A 20,078-nucleotide genomic window follows, 5' to 3' on the forward strand; every position below is an offset into this window, starting at 1 on the left:
ATTAGGTACCCTCCACAAAACTGGCTTCATTTATACACCGACGGATCCTTGATCTCCAGAGAACAAGGTGCCGGTGCAGGTGTTATGTGCTGTCTCTTCTCACTTTATAGATCTCTTGGATATGGAACAACAAGTTTTGATGGTGAAATCATTGCAATAAGTGAAAGTCTCAGAAATCTTCTATGCCACATCAAATTTAGGAATGCAGTTATATTGTCAGACTCCAAAGCAGCTATTCTATCAATAGTCTCTAAACATACACACCTTCATCTCAAACAGCAGAAATAACTAAAATGGTCTCTCAATTAATATCACTCAATAAAAGAATTGTATTCCAATGGATACCATCCCATTGTGGAATCCTGGGAAACGAGAATGTGGATGCTTTAGCAAAGAGGGGCAGCACTGCTACTTACAGACCTGTTACTAAATCTACGTTTTACTCTGTGAAAAGATTTATTAAACCTACATACTTAGACTTTAACAAACAAAATTTGATAACACAATCCCAAGGGAAAAGATGGAATTCTCTGCATCAAAATCCACAGTTAATTCCCGATTTACCACGAAAATCGTCTGTAGCTGCATTTAGATTGGCGACAGGCCATGGTTGTTTGGCCAAACACCTGCATAGAATTGGAATATATCAGTCCCCTAACTGTCCATTGTGCAACTCAAACCAAGAAATGGATTCGGAACACCTCAAAATCTGTGCTTCAGTGGCTGGTCATGATAATATCTTTGAAAAATATTGGAATGCAAGAGGTCAAATGACTTTATTGTCAAACGCCTGGCATTAGAAAACAACAACAACATATTTTGGGATTTTATAGTGCATGAAATTCTCGTCTCGTCATTACTATTCTCAGGTGTGGGTTCTAATGTAGCGGCTGTCTCTTGAAATATGTTTCAAATGTTCTTCTTTCCTCTTATCTTCTTCAGACAAATATTGCTTCACCTATTAGCAGGACATGATCTAAGTTGAAATCTGCTCCTGGTATATATAGAGAGAGTATGTGTAACTGATGTCATAAAGTGAATATTTGCAAAGTTTGAGAAGTTTAACGAGGTTATATAAAAATATGCATTTCCATGGAAATCAGGGCTTTAATTATCAGTCTTTGAAATTATAGGCAACAGTTAAAAGGATGTCTCGCATTTAGAATACTGCAATAAGAATAGGGAATAGGAAGATGTAAAAGATAAGGGGAAAAAATGATATAGATTTTATATACGACCTTTAGCTTGTAAACTTAATGTACAAGTGTTGAGAATGTATACGAGTCAATGTCCAGCAATCCTTGTATCTTGTAAGTTAAATTATTATCGATCTAGTACAAAATTTATATTTTGAGAAGTTCTGTCTTTAATTTACATTATTTTGTCTTAAAGTTTATGAATAATATATACATAAATCATTCAAACATTACAAATTTTATGCGTGTTACAGGAGTAATGATTTCGCCTGTTCAGGCTTTTTCAGGTTCACCTATTTAGAGATAATTCATATTGAACATCTCTAAATACTTTTACTAATCTCTGATTATAATTTCTTGGTCACAGAGCCTTTAACACTAGAGTTCCAGTATGTATTCTACACTCAAGTGGAATACATACTGGAACTCTAGTGTTAAAGGCTTTGTGACCAAGAAATTATTCTTTCCCAATGTACAAGACAGACTATGTTGCAGTCAGTTCTCAAGCGACTTCTTTTTACACCCAATTTATGACCGGCCATGGAAAATTCGGTTCCTACTTTGAAAGATTTAGGATCAAAAGTGCAGAAGAATCTCTGTGCATATGCAAAGAGAATCAGACTGTTGAACATTTGATTTTTCACTGTCCAGTGTTCGAAAGGAAAAGACACTTTTTAAGATATCATATCTCGGACTGCAATTTAAATTACTGCACACCCCTTTACCATTTTCTTAGAAAAAAATGTTGTTACAAACAATTCACAGAGTTTATACACCACATCCACGCAAGACTGTAGCTGTTACTTGTATATAAATTAATGATGTTATAAAATCCTAATGCACTATGTAAAACAAGGTGTCTATCTTTGGGACATAATAATAGTAATAACAACAATAACTATGTTTGTATTATAGATTTTACTATTGTTGAGTATTTGATGACAGGTATATAGTTTGTAACCATAAGTAATTTTGCTTTTATTTTTTTTTTTTTACTATCGCAAACCAACTATATAATAGGTGTTTTATTTGGAACTACGCCAATTCTGTGCATTATCTCATTAATATTGCTTAAAATTATGTATAAGATCACAAATTAATGTAATAATCTTGCAATTTCTCTACACCTTCGATTATAATTTCTAATTTTATTTCATTTTGTTTTAACTGAAAGTAATTATTGCATAACGTATTTAGTATTGTTTACTGTCTCTTAATTAGTGTATTTATATTGTAACTATGATTCACACCTACTATTAATTCTTTAAAATTGTGTATTATCACTACATAATGTATTTCACATGTAACAAACTACAACCCTAATATACCAAAGGTAAAATAGGGTTTCAATATTTGAATAACAATAATAATAATCTCTGATTACGTTTTGACGTGAGCGAGAGATTACTGGTAAATTATACCTAAGAGACTTCTCATTTTGGGACATGTATCCAGCCTCATACCCCCTCAGAGAGAACCATGCTAAGATTTGTTTTAATGCTTTTAAAAATCTGTCATCTGTGACTGATTCTGAACTACTTGATCATCAAGGACAGGTAAAAGTAAGATTTATATAACAAAGTTTCATGTATGTTTTATATTATCTAAAGAACAATGTGTTAGTTCACACTTTTATATGCTGAATCAAAAATATATTCATTACTATGAAAAAATGAGTACAGTACAAAAAAAACTAGATTAAGAATAGACAACAACGTTGTTTGAAAAAGCAATGAGATAATGGCAATATTTCAGACAATGTTAAAAAATTACACTTTACCGTGCATTTCTTAAAAACACTGAAAAAAAAAAATGTACAAAAACAATTTTATACATAGAACACGAACTTCAACAATTTAAAAGTTTTTTTTTTTTTATTTTTTTTATTTTCAAGTTCCTCTATTAACATTCGTTTCTCTTTGTAATGTTAGAAATCAATGTCCCAGCTGGTTACTTGAATAACTTATTCTTAAATGTAGAAAACGTAAATATCATATTAACAGGCTTCTTGCAAACTTGCACTTCAGTACACTGAACGCGTATTATGAGTGAATGATTATGACAAAGTATGAGTACTTGATTAGTTCTTAATACTGAATTTTGTTCTGTGAACAGATCAGTCTTTAAAATAGACACTGTTACAATAACATTAGTAGAAGGCACCTGTTTTCTTCTGCTTCTTTGTTCCGAACTCTTTTGCATCATCAATCGCCCTTTTATACTCGCCAGCTTTGTTGACATTACTCGCAATTGCTGTTGGGCAATCTCTCCAACTTGAGGCAGGTTTCTTCATATTATTTTTATTTGCATTTCTTGGTTTCGCTCTGCCATTGGTCTGCTCATCTTCTTCATCTGACTCACTACTTATGTCATCAATGCTATCATCTCTGTTCTGTTTTGTTTTGTTTTTCTTCCTAATAGTGGCATTCTTCTTATGAGATGGCTCAGTGTCGGAAGTACTGCATTCACTGTCACTGGAAGGACTCGTGTTCTTTCCTTTGCGTGGAGAGGCTTTCTTTGTTCCCTTTCCTGAAAATTCCAGCTTCCCTTCCACAGAGCATTTGCATTCCTTGAGACCTAACTCCAGTAGTTTTTTACATTTTCCATAGTCTGGCTCTTCGTTATCTTTCAGGCTAGCGACGTACTCTAGGTACTTCACCATTGCACCTGTGAAGAAATTAAGATTCCTATTATTGTAATCTTGAGCTGTTCAACTCCAACTACACTCACTGGCAAATTGGTATAATCATTTCTTGCAAGTTAATTCACTGAAAATTACACACACACATATATATATATTTTTTTTTATCCAATGCCACCAGGTTGTCTTTCGACATTTCTGGTCTTCTCTCCTGGCCGTGGCTTAGCTGTAACCCACTTCTGAGTTGGGGCGCCTAGAAGGCGGAGTTACATTACCCCGATGATGTGATAGGATGATTATGATAATGTGGTGCCAGGAGAGGTCTTAAATCTAAACTTAACCTAAAAGAAAAAAAAATATTATATGTAAGTTACAGTATATAAGGTAAATTAAAATTACTTCGAGATATTGAAAAATCGACTATTACATGTCCCCCGCAAAATATTGTAGCCAAAAAGAAGATAAGTTGCGCAAAAAGCATTAGTCTCTTTGTAACCCAGTAGACGTAAATGAATGCCACATTTGTTCACATTATCTCCAAGTAAAAGATCAAACTATTATGTGCATTGGTGAAGTAATTTAACGACAAAACATGATAAAAGGACTTAAAACAAAACCCATAGTTTTGAATTGTAACTTTCAATTCTTCTATATTTTTTTATTATTATTATTTTTTAAATCAATAAGAAATATACCATTTTACTTTGCCACTTTCTCGAAAACTATATATTGTAACTTTACGCTCCCTCCATACATTTCATATAAAGAATAAATAGAAAGTGACGTGCTCTGATGACATCCCACTAATCTACATGATTCCATACTCAAGTAAGATTAGTTCCTAAAAAGCTAATATGGTTATCTTTTCAATGTCGCCAAGTGTTACCAGATATCATCAAGCAGGTATAATCACAATGCTATGTAAGGAAATAATAAAAATTTATGATTAATCTAATATTAAAAATAAAATTTATTTTGTGCGAGATCGTGCGTATTTGCACACAAACGCAAAAAAACTGAAGTAGATAATTATAATACAATGTCAGTCGAAATAAGACATAATACATAACACAGAAAGAAAGGAAAAGGCATAATGAAATATGAACAGTAAGTCAAAATAAATGAGACATACAAAGTACAGTATAAAAATGAGAATAATAATAATAATAACAATAATAATAATAATAATAATAATAACAACAATAACAAAATAGTAAAGTACAAAGTATACAATGAGCACAATAATTTTTTAGGTACACACAGTAAGGAAAATTATGACCACCACCACCACCACCACCACCACCACCACCACCACCACCACCACCACGTGGAAATGGATTTGAAGAGTGATTGGTCGAGGATTGAACATCCAGTGCTATAGTGCTATGGTGGAAGAACAAGAACTGATTTTTAATAACAGACCAACAGTTGATTTAATATTGGAAAGCAAAATAAATAAATACATTTTATGCAATAAACGAATTTTGTTTATAAATAGCAGCAAAATCAGAGATCGCATTCTTGATTTTTTCCGAATTAAATAGTTCAGCTAACAACATTTGTGCAAATATCTCAATTTTTTCAAATTGTCGGTTGGTCTATTGTCGTATAACTCCACACATTTGGCTCTTCTGTCAATAAGTCTGCCTATCCCTAATCTGATACAATAAACAATTATGAATCCTTTCGTAACCAGAGAGCTATGGTGGTGACCAACTTGTGCTCTTTGTGCAAGAGCACTCTTTGCTGCACACAAGCAGTATGTGAGAGCAGATCGTCCCAATGCCAACAATGCTCTGTTTTGCTCGTGAGTGCACATCAATGCATACAGTGCTTCGTAAGAGCAGATGAATTGATCTTCCCTAGTTTAATCTATCTCTGCATGATGATGATGATGATGATAATGATGAGGAGGACAACATAATTAATTCACTAAGTCCTTAAAGCTACAGTCATATTCATGGTCTAGTGGTCAGAGCTTCTGGCTATAGCTCATGAGGTCCCGGGTTCGATTCCCGGTTAGAGCACAGGAATTTTTCCTTAAAGGGGATTATTCCTGTGTTCGTCCATGGTCTGGAATTTAGGTTAAGTTTAGATTTAAGACCTCTCCTGGCACCACATTATCATAATCATCCTATCACATCATCAGGGTAATGTAACTCCGCCTTCCAGGTGCCCCAACCTCAGAAGTGGGTTACAACTAAGCTACGGCCAGGAGAGAAGACCAGAAATGTCGAAAAGACAACCTAGTGGCATTGGATAAAAAAAAAAAATATTCAGAAAGAACAAGAAATTAACTAGGAAACAACAGAGGTTACTGTACCTGGTGGGTTTGTTTTTTGAAAACATTTCTTAACAAACTCTGGAATGTTATCCATATATTTGTTCTTCTGCTGATGTACGTGTACAGAATCTCTTAAATTGTTTTCCCATGGAAGTTTGGAGGTCATCCACTGCACCAGGTTATAACCCAGAATTTCAAGATCACCTCTTCTAGTGGACACTGAAACAATTAATGAATATTTCTGTTTTTATCGATTCATTTAAAGACTATTTTAAGACCATAAATTTGTTAATTACAGAGCATCCACTTGCATAACCTTAACAGTTTTCATATAACTGTATAGTGTCCCAAAAATCTTCATACATACGGAATGTCAGTTTCAAATAGAAGTGTCACATAATGTGCTGAATGTGGCCAACCCACTTCCCAGATCTTACACCTCTTGATTTTTACCTCTGAGATTATTTAAGTTGCAGGTCTACCAGGAGAAAATCTGGGACTTGTACCATTTGCAGGCCCGTATCATCGACGTCTCTCATCATGTGATGTTGGACATGTTGTAGAATGTGTGTCGGAACTGGCTGGATCACATTTACCTATGTCTGACTCTCGAAGGTGCCACATTATGTGACATTTCTATTTTCAACTAACATTTCCTATGTACGCAGACATTTGGGACACTCCGTATAAGTTACTAGGAGATGAGTAATACCATGAAACAAAACTGGACTGTTGATACCAAGGGGAACCGAAATACTCAGAGAAAGCCTGCCCACAGTTGCTGTGTTAACAAAAAATCTTACAATATCTGATGAAAATTTAATTACTAGATTCTGCAGGTAGGGATAGCAGGAATTTGAAATTCTCTAATGCAGGCCTGCACAAGGTTTGCGCTCTCCGAGCTGGCTCCCAGCTCATGAGCGGAATGCAGATATTAGCTGCGCTCTGTATAAGGGTGGACTGGAAGAAGGGGTAATCTCGTACAAAATATATACAAAAGGAAGTACTATTACGAGTGCTTATGAAATGAATTCCCATTCAGTGTTTGCAAAACTATCTTGGACTATTATTAATTAATAAAGAAATATTTATTTTACAGAAGTAATAGAAATTATTCTATAGCTACTTAAATGTACAATATCATTTTGTTATATTTTTATTTATCAGTACATCAAAACGAGGTTTTATGCTGTTGGCAGCTGAAAGGAACAGTAAGCCTCCTGATCATAATGAAACATCAGTTACAGATGTTCGATGTCTGCCTTTATTAAAGTTGATTATAGAAAACAGTTGCTCACAAATATAAATGTTGAGCCAAACATAGCAATCATTTTCACAGCCAGCCTGTGTAGACGTGGATATTATTGCTAATGTTTAGTCTTGTAAAACTCATCAGGCTAGTAGTATTATTCAAACGATCTTTAGCCCTTAGGTCACATTGAAGATCAATAAATTCGAGCTGTAAATCGTTAAATGTTATGTTCCGTCTTTTAGATTCTTCCATACTGTACTGTAGCAGTAGGTAAGCAACGTGAAACAGTTACTGAGAATAGGCCTACACACTAGATAACTGAGTGGTCGTTTCCCTCTCCTCTATCTAGAGCAAGTCTATGTCATTCTGACGTATCTTCCTCTCCATTTCGGTGAACGGTAAACACTGCTCTCCCGCTCCAAAGGAGCGCGCGCGCTCGTTGAGCGCTGTTTGTGCAGGCCTGCTCTAATGGCATAGTGAAGTCAGTGGATCAATTTAAATATTTGGTATCGGTGCTCCACCAATCTGTACATATATCTTTAAAGATGTGGAAAATCGTGTCATACAAGCAAGAAATGCTATAAAACAACTTAATGGTGTGCTTTGGAATACGGATGTTAGAATGGAGACAAAGGAAATGATACTTGATGTAATTGTAGAGAGTATGTTGACTTATGGAGGGGAGAACTGGACTCTGACAGAAAGACAAAAAGACCGTGTTAGATCTGTGGAAATGGATGGACTAAGGAGTCTATGCATATCCCGTCTCCAGAGGGTCAGAAATGACAAGATTTTGGAAAAGTGGAACATACAAGAAGATGTGATCGACCGTTTGGAATGTCGAAGGCCTCAATGGTTTGGACATGTTTAGAGGATGCCCGAGGAGCGATGGCCTAAAAAAGTTTTGAATTGGTCACCCCAGGGAGGAGAAGAAAGGGACGACCTCGACTTACATGGAGAGGAGTTGCTGAGGGTTGGAAAATGGATCTTAGGATGACCGACAATAATGGAAAAGGGGAATAAAAGGCAACTGCTGAAAGTGGAAACGCCAATAAAAGTAAAAAAGTAAGTAAGGTTCTGCAGCAAGTGGCTCATTTTATTCTTTGATATTGATGCTTTGTGGGTGGATGGAAAATGTAAAACCAACTACAGTACATTGAATTAGGTAGCAATGGCCAAAAGGAAAAAGAATGCTTTAACTTGGGGCTAAGAGGGATGAAGTTACAGGAGAATGGAGAAAGTTACACAATACAGAACTGCACGCATTGTAGTCGTCACCTGACATAATTAGGAACATTAAATCCAGACATTTGAGATGGGCAGGACATGTAGCACATATGGCCGAATCCAGAAATGCATATAGTGTGTTAGTTGGGATGCTGGAGGGAAAAAGACCTTTAGGGAGGCTGAGACGTAGATGGGAAGATAATATTAAAATGGATTTGAGGGAGGTGGGATATGATGATAGAGAATGGATTAATCTTGCTCAGGATAGGGACCAATGGTGGGCTTATGTGAGGGCAGCAATGAACCTCTGGGTTTCTTAAAAGCCAGTAAGTAAGTAAGTAAAGAGTATTAAAAATACAAGCTATTGTGGAACACAACTTTTTATACGTACAAGGAAATTTACTTGAACAAGTTTTACTTCAATGAATGGATACCAGGTTGTGATCCTTCACATATTCTGCACAAAATTTTTATAACAGTTGATTAAATACAATGTATACATACAAGTAACACAAAATAATGAATTATTAGCAGAGTAAGGTACTTGTATTACCTCCCACATGGGCATCTCTGCTGGTGTACTCGATAGTTCCATTATGGGCTTTCTTAGGATCTGGTTTGTATTCCTTTGAATAACGAGATGCAAGTCCAAAATCAACGAGATAGACTTGATTCTCTGTGCCTTTGTGCAAACCCAACAGAAGATTCGAGCCTTTGATATCAGCATGAACATATCCTTTGCTATGAATGTATTCCAGTATATTAATCTAAATGGAAAAGAAAACTTTCATGAAGTCAGTATTTAGGAATATATATTTCACATGCACAATTTGGTTCTACATTCATCAATAAAATCTTCACAGTTCAAGCCCTTTTCTGTATCAAAATTCCTGTTTCATGTTCGTACACACCTATAATCAAATTAGCTCAAATTAGTCCTGTTATTCTTACACTGATGATTCGGTGGTGATTTTCAGTGGTTTAACTTGGGAGGACACTTATAAACATGCCAGTATAGGTATAAATTTGATCAAAAACTGGCTTGATGCAAATTTGCTATCTCTAAATATAACTAAAACTACTTTGGTGCCATTTTCTTTAACAGTCTCTGGATTGAACAAATTGAAATCACTTTCTCATTTAAAATTAATAATCCACAACTCATTTTGTAAACTCTCTACAACCTGTAAATGCCCTTGCCTGAAAGAATCTGTAGATGTGAAATACCTGGGAATTATTGTTGATCAACACTTGAAATGGGATAGACACATCACCTTTTTATGTAACAGGATACGTAAAACAATTTACAAATTTGTAAACCTTCGCCATTACTTGCCTACTCATGTATTACGTTTGGTTTATTTGGCTATAGTTGAATCTGTTATCCAATATGGTATAATTGGATGGGGAGGCATTACAAAAACTGCTCTTTTTCCTCTAATTATGTTGCAAAAACGTATAATCAAAATTTGTTTGAAAAGGCGACTGGATTATCCAACAAATTTGATCCATTCTGAATTGAATGTTTTTAGAATTGACCAAATTTATAAATACTCTTTAATGAAATTCTATCATAAAAATAGAATGAAATTTGTAGCTCAGCCACATGCTCATAATACGAGACGAAATGAAATTCTTAAATTAGTTGAACCTAAATATTTCACATCTGCTGCTTTACTACACAGTACAAATTATGGTCCACGGCTATATAATTCGATAATAAAATTTCATCCAGAATTGACTACTTTAAGCAATGAAATTTTCAGATCCAGAATTAAAAAATTTATATGACAGACTTCCCTGTATATATATTATGTACCATGTGTTGTAAAATAAGTTTATTTCTATCCTAAGTGTATTTTTCTATTTTATCTTGGTTACTATATCAACATGACCTGCACTAATTATACTACTAATAATAATTTAATATTAATCCATCAATCTAAACATCGTCTCTTTTTTCACTCAGTTATTATTAGTATTATTATTTACTAATTTTATTACAATCTTTATGTGAGCTTTTTCCTTAAGTATCTTGTCTACAAAGTATGTGTATCTATGTAACGGAACTGTCCCCGAACACGAGCTTTGCTCTTTCGGGGCATTTTAATGTAACATTTTTATGTATATGTTATTATTAAATAAATAAATATAATTTACAATAAACTACCTATACTGTTAGGTAAGTGTTCACTAACTGGAAATGATAAGTTTGGGACGTTTGGATTTTTATTACAGTATCGCTCACTTGTCTGCATTTCTGAATTGATCATGTAATATAGTGTTGTTATTTACCGCCATTTCATTGTAATGTTCTGAAATGAACATGAGAATAAAATGAATAGCTCTGTAACCTAAAGAAACTATGAAGAACATGCACGGTTGACTCATTACTTTCCCAATCTCATTCCATATGTTATTCTTGCATATTACATTGCTATAAACCCTATTTGATAAACTGTAAAGCTCTTCGTACTGTATTTATTTGTCTATGCTTCACACTGTTGTACGAACAAAATAAGTTTCGTGTCATTGATTTCATTTATGTTTTCAATATTCACATCGCTGGAGATCTTGCAATCAATATATTGCCATAACCTTCTTTATTTTTATCATGGACCAGATGAAGAACCGTCTAGAATTCTCGACAGAACCTGGTCTTGAAAGCAGAAGCGATAGGCCAAGTAGGTGATGCTCAATTTAAAATGGCATAAAGAATAAAAATCCGAATTCACCGAATAATTCTGTTTTGGTTAGTGAATGGTTACCTTTAAGTTTCCTTTATTATATGTAATTTGACTCCTGAGTTCCATTATCTGCTTGTTTGCTTGTACACGAGATTTTGTTAGCCTGTGAGTGTTACTGAATAGGAGGTTCGAAATGTTAACTGAAGGCAATGAGTCTATTTTTGTGTTATTAAAAATTATATCAGCATATTTTATGTATGACCACATTATATTAAACACAGAGGTTATAGGGGGGGGGGGGGGGAACGAAAGAAGTTTTCTGGGATCTAACGCCACATTGAAGTATAAACCAGAACAACCAACCAATCCTGACCAAGTCAGTTACAAATAGAATTCCTCCAATAAAACAGACTACCTGTAAGTTGAGCATTATAAAAATATTTTCTGAATGGAATCAGATTGATGCCATCAGTTGCCAGTGTAACCCAATCTTTTCATTTCCCCTTTTTTTTCTCACCTCTCGTATCCAACAAGCTTCAGATATCTGCAAACATTTTGCCAGTAATTTGCGTGTTTAAGAACAGTGAACAGAAGACTTTCAGCTTTGTATGTAGGATATCTTAACATTCATTTTTGTTGCAATATTATGCTGTACCGAAAAACTTACATTGACTGCAAAACCATTCGGATTTCTAAAAATGTACACTGTTTCTTTGTAAAGACATGTTTTTATGCTTAACAAAAGAATTATGAAATAACTGTACATATAATACTGGGTGTTCATTTCAAAGTGTGTCATGACGTCACTGTTGTTGGGTCACCGATTTGAAGCGAGTTTCAGTTTATATGTTAGAGAAGTTGCCTATTATTTAAGGCGTTCTTCAATCTGAACTTGAGAACGTGTACGGTATAACTTGAATGTCGTAGCAACAGATGGCAGTCTGTACGGTCTGTGTGCTACCATAACCTCTTTCGAACTGTGTTTTGCGCCGGCAAGTCGTACGCAGGGTATTTGTTATCATCGGTTGCGTACGGTAACATTCCACAACACAAATCAAATGCTCCGTGTCCATGTTGACCGTCGAAGTTAATGTCAACAAATGCGTAAGTAATCGTCTTAACCCTCTCCCCATATCCCGACAGTACGTATTTCCAAACAGTTCACATTCCTGCCACTACCGGCGTTACCGTACGTATCGGCACGTACTCTTCAGAATGAACGCCGTACTTGCTAGCCAACTTCTCTGCCTCTTAGATTATACACCTGAGCTACGGAAGTGTAGGAAGATTGAATTCTCTAGGCTCATCAGCTAGCCACATGACGGCATACAGCGAGCCAAGACACATTTTGAACTGAACACCCAGTAGCTGTATAACTATTAGCATGTAATGAAACTATTTGGACTTGGCTGCAAGCTTTTGAACCACATAATATACTTCGTCATTTTATAAGAAACTGAGGAGTGTAATCCCAAAACTTGTTCAGTCCATTTGGCCATTTTTATGATTTACACATTATGTTTGAGACCTCTATCATCATAGTTTAAACTTGTTTTCTCTCAAAATAATGCCAATCTTTATCTAAAAGTTTGTGTTATTGTGCATGTCACTTGAAAACTCGCTCAGTCTGTAGACCGGTGAGTAAAAAACTAGCCCAGTCCTTTCTTAAAAATGGACTTAACGCATTATTGTAACTTATAACCTAAAGACAAATTAGACAGAAATTTGTACCAACAGACATGTTAGTGTAAAATAAAGGTTATATGTAGGACTGACATGTAAATGATGCATAATATCACAATCATTCCCAAATCAAATCAGTGTCGACTGCTAGCTATTAAGATAGTTATGTTAATTCAATAACACAGTTAAAAAAATGAAAGTTTTTAAATGTTTACAATCCTGGAAGTATTGTCATATTAATTAATGCTGTATCCACTACATATCACACATCAGCTTTACATGTGCCGTTATTGTCCTATAAATTTCAATACAAAGTCTCTTAAAGGGAAGTGCCTAGCTTAAGAACTCACAATTTGCAGGCCCACTCTAAAAATTGTCGGCAATGGAAATAATCGGTTGTTCTGAAGGAATAATGACCAGAGATCCTTCCCATATCTGTCCATTACAACAAAGCGATATTTCTGTCCATTACACTCATGAGATCCAGACCCCAGATATCGAGGCATTCCCAGAGACTTCAACTTTTTCTGCTTCATCCATTCCTCAACTGTAATTTAAGAAGAGCACAGGTTACATTGAGGTGTTGATGTTAGTTTAAGAAAGAGAAAAAATATTAATGTATCATTTTCTCAAATTTTTTTCATGAAGAAACATTATCAAGCTCACTGTATACTTACTTTGATCTGGCTTGGCCACTTTAATGTAGAAATGCATTTCAACAAACAAGGGTCCATTACCATGTGGTTCCTATAAATCAAAATATTATGTTTTATGTACCTTGTATCTAACGCATATATCTAAAAATTTAACAACTAAATAAATAGTGGTCCAAATCATTGTTCATTTTTTAAATAAATTATGAGCAATAAAAATGCCACTAGAAGTGTTATAAATTTCTTTTCATCAGCAATTAATATGTGAAATACAGGATCCGGCAGAATATCTCCCCAATTTAAAACATAAATAAAAAGAGCAACATAGATCCCATTCAAAATTTTATTTTACCTTCTTCCAGAAGAATGCTTGCCATTTTGACATCACTTTGTTTTAAAGATAATATCATCCAAATGCTTGCCCTCATGAGCTATACACCCCTGAAGTAGTCACTGTGCGTCCTTCTTCCTCAAAAAAGTATGTCCCTATTATTCCAAATTTTGCAACAGCACACCAAACAGCAACACGCTTGATGCTTTCTCGAGGGTTTTCTGTGGCTCAATACCGAAGGTTTTGTTTGTTGATGCAGCTCGACAAATGAAAATGAGCTTAGTCACTTCTGAACACAACAAGGTCATCTGGAACATTTGCCAATATGGTCTCAAAAAATCTTGGTGGTTGAGCAAGTTGAAGTTCCTGAGCCGGCATAACTTTGTAGCAAGAGAACTTGACATCTAGGTGTAAGATCTGTCTGACATTTTGATCAGATATTCCCAATGCCAGAGTATGTTTTCCTTCCTTTCCCCTTTTTGTTCTCTTTATCAGCTGATGAATTTATTATCATAGCCTTTTTATCGTGAATTTTATTTAATTTTCGTATTTCTTTTCTTTTTTATTATTATTTTATTACATTCCATTTTGATATATTCTTCCTTACGTTTTTCCATATTAACCATTTATACTAAATGAGTTGCTTTCACTATATTCCAATGTATTTTACTTTTTTTTTTTTATATTATGGTATTATTTTCATGTTGTTTAGTGTCGATTTTATTATGCTATTATTATTATTATTATTATTATTATTATTATTATTATTATTTGTAATATGTTAGTATTCTGTTCTTTAACTTTTTGTTAAATTTTAACTGCTTATATACTTTGTGACCTGGTAGAGTGTAAGAGAAGGCCCTATGGCCTTAACTTTGCCCCAGCAACTAAAACTTACCCTAGTACAAACCCTATTAATGCCGCACTTCGATTATTGTGACGTTTTGTTAAGTGATCTAAGTTCTGAACTGTCAGTCAAGTTACAGCGAGCTCAGAATATGTGCATCAGATACGTGTGCAACATCCGACGATATGATCACATATCACCGTCCTTCGCAAGTCTCTCGTGGCTCCGACTTAAAGAACGCAGAACTTTACACTCTTTGTCTTTACTCTTTCGAATTCTGCACACCTCAACACCAAATTACCTTTCGTCTCGTTTCTCTTATCTATACTCTAACCACGACGTAAATACCAGATCACTTATCTGTGGCACGCTAAATATACCTCTTCATAGAACATCTTGTTATTCCTCATCTTTTACAATATCCACCTCGCGTCAATGGAATTCCTTGTCACAAAGTATTAGGGGCTGCAAGACAACAAACACCTTTAAGAACAGCTTAAAAGATAACCTTATTAGCATTTCACTCCAATCATACTGATTTAAAATATTACTGACTACACTGTTGCTTTTTTTCTTTAGACATCATCCTGATTGTGCTGCATTTTCAAAATTGTCTCATAATAATCTCTTTCTATTATCTAATATAATTTGAAATATATTAACATTCTATGTATTTTAGTTTAATTCTGCTACCCAGTTTATTTCAGTGTTTAATTAATAGTTCATAGTATTTTGTTGTTTAATTCGTAAATAACTCTTGTATACATGTAACTCTCATCTAAATCAATTTGTTGAATTCTTTGTAAGTTCATGCATATGTATATACACTTTTTGCTGGTTGTGTGGAAGAGAAGGCCTTACGGCCTTAACTCTGCCAGCTAAAATAAATCATTATTATTATTATTATTATTATAAATAAAGAATTATTATTATTATATTTAATGGATCAACATCGTGGAGAAGTGGTAACAGCATGGTTCACTGCTGTGATATTCTCAGGAGTCTGAAATTGCAACATCTACTTGACAACTTCTGTTTGAAAGTTGAACCTTTTCTCTGAAATTTCTCACTCATAGCAGTATAGTTCTCTTATCAGAAATTCTTTCGTGCCGACCTACTCAAAAATAGGTATGAAATTGCTGCTGTGTTGCCATTTTTTAAATATTCTTAAACAGCAAAATTCACGACGTTCACTTGTCCACGCCATGATGGTAAATGAAATGGCATGGCTTATGCTGCTCAAAGATATATACCGCTCAAGCGCAACTATCAAGAAATCTGTGCGGTGGCCAGTTCAAATCGGGGGAGATTATTCTGACGGATTCTGTATATGTAAGTTCTTACATCTAATGTCAAGCAGCTAAAAATATAAAGTTTTCCTTTTTAATTGAAAAGCACGAAGAAAAATTGTGCAAGCCAGTTAAGTCTCACTATCATTAAACAAAAGCATTTCTCCTCTCAGAGGTGTTCTACAGTCGCAGAAATGCAGCACAGAGTTTGTCTCCACATAAATTGATACAGTAAAATTACATTTTATTAATTACTGAGGATCGTTTCCTTTTAAATGCATTAGTTTGTTACTTACTATTTTTACAACATATGGTAATGAACTTTGCTTTCTTGGAGAATCTGAAACATCAGAAGCTGAAACATAAAAAAAGTTTTGAAAAATCATAAAGAAAAGAGACATATAGAGTGTCTAAAGATGAATTTGAAGTACAGAGAGTTTCCATGCAGATTGGTCCCACACCAATCTCTACCTAACAAAATCTATTGTCGGGCAGCAAGTGGTTGTATGCTGGTATATACACAGGTCTGTACATACTGTCCTACCAGGGGCGGCTTTTGGGGCAGTGCCAGTGTGCCATGGCACCACCAATGAAAGAAACAAAAAATAATACCCTAAAAAATAGTTGTAATAATTTATTTCTACGTATTTTATTCCAATTTCATTTGAAAGAGCGCGCGCACAGATCGGGACGCACTCTTGCAGTGTTTTTTCGAACGTTGGAGCCAGTTCTCTGTGGCACCGGGTAAGCCCATATAACACTGTACAAAAGGCTACTGGTTTAGTTCATATGCGGTTCTTATGGCGGAGACTGAGCCGAGTTCAATTTGACTCAGTAGTTAAAATTCCGCCTGCTAGAGCGCAGTAATCCAGAAATTCCGCTAGATGGCAGGGTTTGTTGGAAAAGTTTGGCAGGAAACTGTTGTCTCAAGAGCAGACTTACACGAAAAGTTCGGCGCCAAATCTTAATGCAATGTTACCAATTCAAAACTAATGCACACAACTTGGATTTGAAAGTACAAATTACTATTCATTTAACTGTATCGAATGCAGAGAAAGTCAGTCATGGTTATTTTTAGAAAGACAACTACGTATTTCCTCATATTATGTAACACTATTAGTTAATTTAGTGTGATATTTGTTTTATTTCGCGGCAAGTAAATATCGTTACACTGTTGCTAGTATTGATGATTTTGTTAACGATATATGAGATTTATGCAGGACATGAACATGTGTTATTCAAGCTGCTGCCTTGGATTCATCGGTCTGTTTAAGTGAAGTGTAAACGTTTTCATTTATTGTCTGTATCACCGTTCATTTCGTGTGTTTTTGCCAGTAACTTTACGAGTTCTAAAAGTTATTTATATTTTCCATTTCTTTCCTTAATTCTAGAAGTTGAAATATGTGATACTTTCGAGGAGACAATCAAAATTTTGAAATTGTTAATTACAATGCCCATCTCCACTTCTGAAGCTGAGCGATGCTTTTCTATGCTGAAAAGAATAACCACATTATTTCTTAGAAACACTATGAAGGAAGAAAGATTGAGTGCTTTAGGAATGTTATCGTGCGAAAAATCTTTCGTATGCAAGATTGAAGGTTTCAATGCAAAAGTGATAGACTTGTTTGCCAACAAAAAGGAACGACGAATGGATTTCCAGTACTGTTCTTTTTAATCCAGATGCAGATGTCTCTCTCTCGGCGTTGGATTGGCACTTTGGTGAGTACATTGCTTGAAATTTAAAGATGTTAGTGATTAGTTAAATTCCTCTCTTAACATTCAAATGATAAATTTTATATAAGCATATTTTTAAGTTAGAAAAGCGTTTATTGCTGTTTTTGGTTTCATATAGGCCTACTAGTTGCATTATTAACTGCACACCTGGTAAAATAGCTCGCTTAATTAATTTGTTTTATTTAACATAATGTAAACATGAGCTGTGATTATCACCTTTCACTTGGTGATTTGCGTGCAACCTTCTTACATTTTTGGCACCACCACCAGAATGTCTCACCGGCCGCCACTGTGTCCTACACAGATCGACCCCACTCCACCCTTTACCACTTAGCTTCCTTGGGACAAGTGGTCCACACTACCATCATTAAGCTGACGAAACGTTACTACCTGGGACTGGTCTGCATAAAAACTCTTTGTACCTCAGTTTGGTTTAACTTACATCAATTTAACCTCATACACCTATGCCTAAAATCTTAGCAGTTAGGGTGTTACTGATGGCCGAACTTTTAAATGAGAAAGGCATTTTACACGTACTTCTTAAGTTTTATAACATTGTGATATGATATACGTATTATTGTACACGCCGTGTCTTGTGTTGTGCAAATAAATTTATCTCACATTAAACACAAACTTAGTAAGAACATAAAGTAACTACACAAGACAAAATTATGAGATTACCCTTCTTACGGATTTCATGAACTGTACCACAGTTGCAAAAGAAGTGTATTCATGTTTATGTTTATATAACCGCTGGCCTTTACACTAGAGCCCAGCAAGTCTCTGTGATACGGTTGTTTCATATTTTTACCAGATGGTTAAACACAGAAACAAAATACAATAAACATTACACAAGCTGCTCAATGTCCTTCAGCTGGTATGCTGCTAGCACCTCAAGTATAGTACACGGTACTGAAAGACATTCCAATATTTCTCCCATCAGCTTCTCCCTAACCATTACACTTCGGGCATAAATATACACGATTAAATGACGTAGTTTAACCTAAGCTAAATTATTCTGAAGTATTTTACATTCGTCCTCGTAGACCCTGTATATAATTGAAATGCAATTATGGTTCTCATCAAATATGTAAAGTTTGGCTACCGTAACAATAAGTAATATTTCTATTTACGCTGCTTAAAAACGTTTACTTCATAATTTTATAAATCTACTTTCAGCTTCAGAGTATTTACCTAGTTAACTCTGCTCAATATGGTCGAATATAATAGAGAATAGGCCTACTTTAGAATTAATTCTAGGGAAAATACATCAGGTTAATTCTGCCGAAATGTCCACTGCTTGATCCTGAACATTATCTTCGGTTTAGATAAGTCCATACAACTACATTAAGCACAAAATATACCTGAATAGATTTCTCCAAATCCACCCACGCCGATGGAAGGGCCTATTTGCCACTGCTTTTTCGCCACATCTTTTATTATTTCCCCATTGGGAATGGGATCAGGAAGTTTGTATCCATTTGCTGCTTTTCTTTTCCCTTGAGCTTTCTTTACAGGGGCTGCTTTGTTTGTCTTCAAAGACATAATTCTGAAGGATGACCTTAAAGTAAAAGTGACAAACAGATAAACATACTCAAGACTACTTTAAACTGAAGATATCTTTAAGAGAAATGGGGTACCCTAAGCTTAACTTTCACCCCAGTATTAACCACAGATAAATGGGCAGGATAGACCTACCTACACATTAATCTTGATTCTCTAAATATTCAATATCATTCTACCTCAGTTATATTGCATTTTAGTTTCTTAAATTAATCTTTATGATATGTATAGTAGAAAGAGATTCACATTATGTAATTTAACATGCAATTTTACACATTAAATACGGAAGTAACATAATAAGTTTATGATACGAGGTATTACATTTTGGTTAAATATTTTAGACATTCTAACCTGAAATATGATGTTATAGAAGTGAATATCAACCACAAACCTTAAGTGTCCGATTTTATTGTGTGTTTACGTTTCACTTCAACTGAAATGCTATCATTACTTATACCACATAACGTACTAACCTTTCCTGTTTTTAAAAATTCGGGCCTCGGGAAAACAAGGCGCCAAAGTAATATTTTAACTACGGATCGCAAGTCCGCGCATGTCTTGCACAGTGGGGCCAATGTTTGCACTTGCACTATTCGATAGCATTTGAGAATATGCATAAAAATAACACCGAAAGATATGTATTTTAATATCAATATAATTTAATGAAATATAATTCAGGTTATTTTGTAAC

At 34.7% G+C, this 20,078-nt stretch overlaps 2 protein-coding genes across 5 annotated transcripts in view; one reads left to right on the plus strand and one right to left on the minus strand.

Moving 5' to 3' along the window:
- Positions 1 to 20,078, plus strand: part of LOC138704550 (protein phosphatase 1 regulatory subunit 36-like) — a 74,454-nt gene that overhangs the window by 12,239 nt on the left and 42,137 nt on the right. The gene's annotated exons all lie outside the window — the stretch shown is intronic.
- LOC138704549 (serine/threonine-protein kinase VRK1-like) lies at positions 3,060 to 19,969 on the minus strand. Of its 4 annotated transcripts, none has more exons than XM_069832562.1 (8): positions 19,861 to 19,969; positions 19,189 to 19,385; positions 16,387 to 16,445; positions 13,648 to 13,717; positions 13,321 to 13,517; positions 9,154 to 9,367; positions 6,161 to 6,340; positions 3,060 to 3,863 (listed from the first exon to the last, which is right to left on the minus strand). In XM_069832562.1, exons 2-8 carry the CDS (start codon positions 19,367 to 19,369, stop codon positions 3,346 to 3,348), a joined length of 1,419 nt encoding a protein of 472 aa, XP_069688663.1. In that variant the 5' UTR covers positions 19,370 to 19,385; positions 19,861 to 19,969; the 3' UTR covers positions 3,060 to 3,345. The 4 variants fall into 4 exon arrangements, with proteins under 4 accessions (XP_069688663.1, XP_069688664.1, XP_069688666.1 ...); XM_069832563.1 differs by having other exon boundaries at positions 19,779 to 19,931; XM_069832565.1 differs by lacking the exon at positions 19,861 to 19,969 and adding an exon at positions 19,779 to 19,797 and having other exon boundaries at positions 19,189 to 19,373.

Source organism: Periplaneta americana, chromosome 8 (assembly GCF_040183065.1).
Source record: "Periplaneta americana isolate PAMFEO1 chromosome 8, P.americana_PAMFEO1_priV1, whole genome shotgun sequence".
Taxonomy (NCBI): Eukaryota; Metazoa; Arthropoda; class Insecta; order Blattodea; family Blattidae; genus Periplaneta; species Periplaneta americana.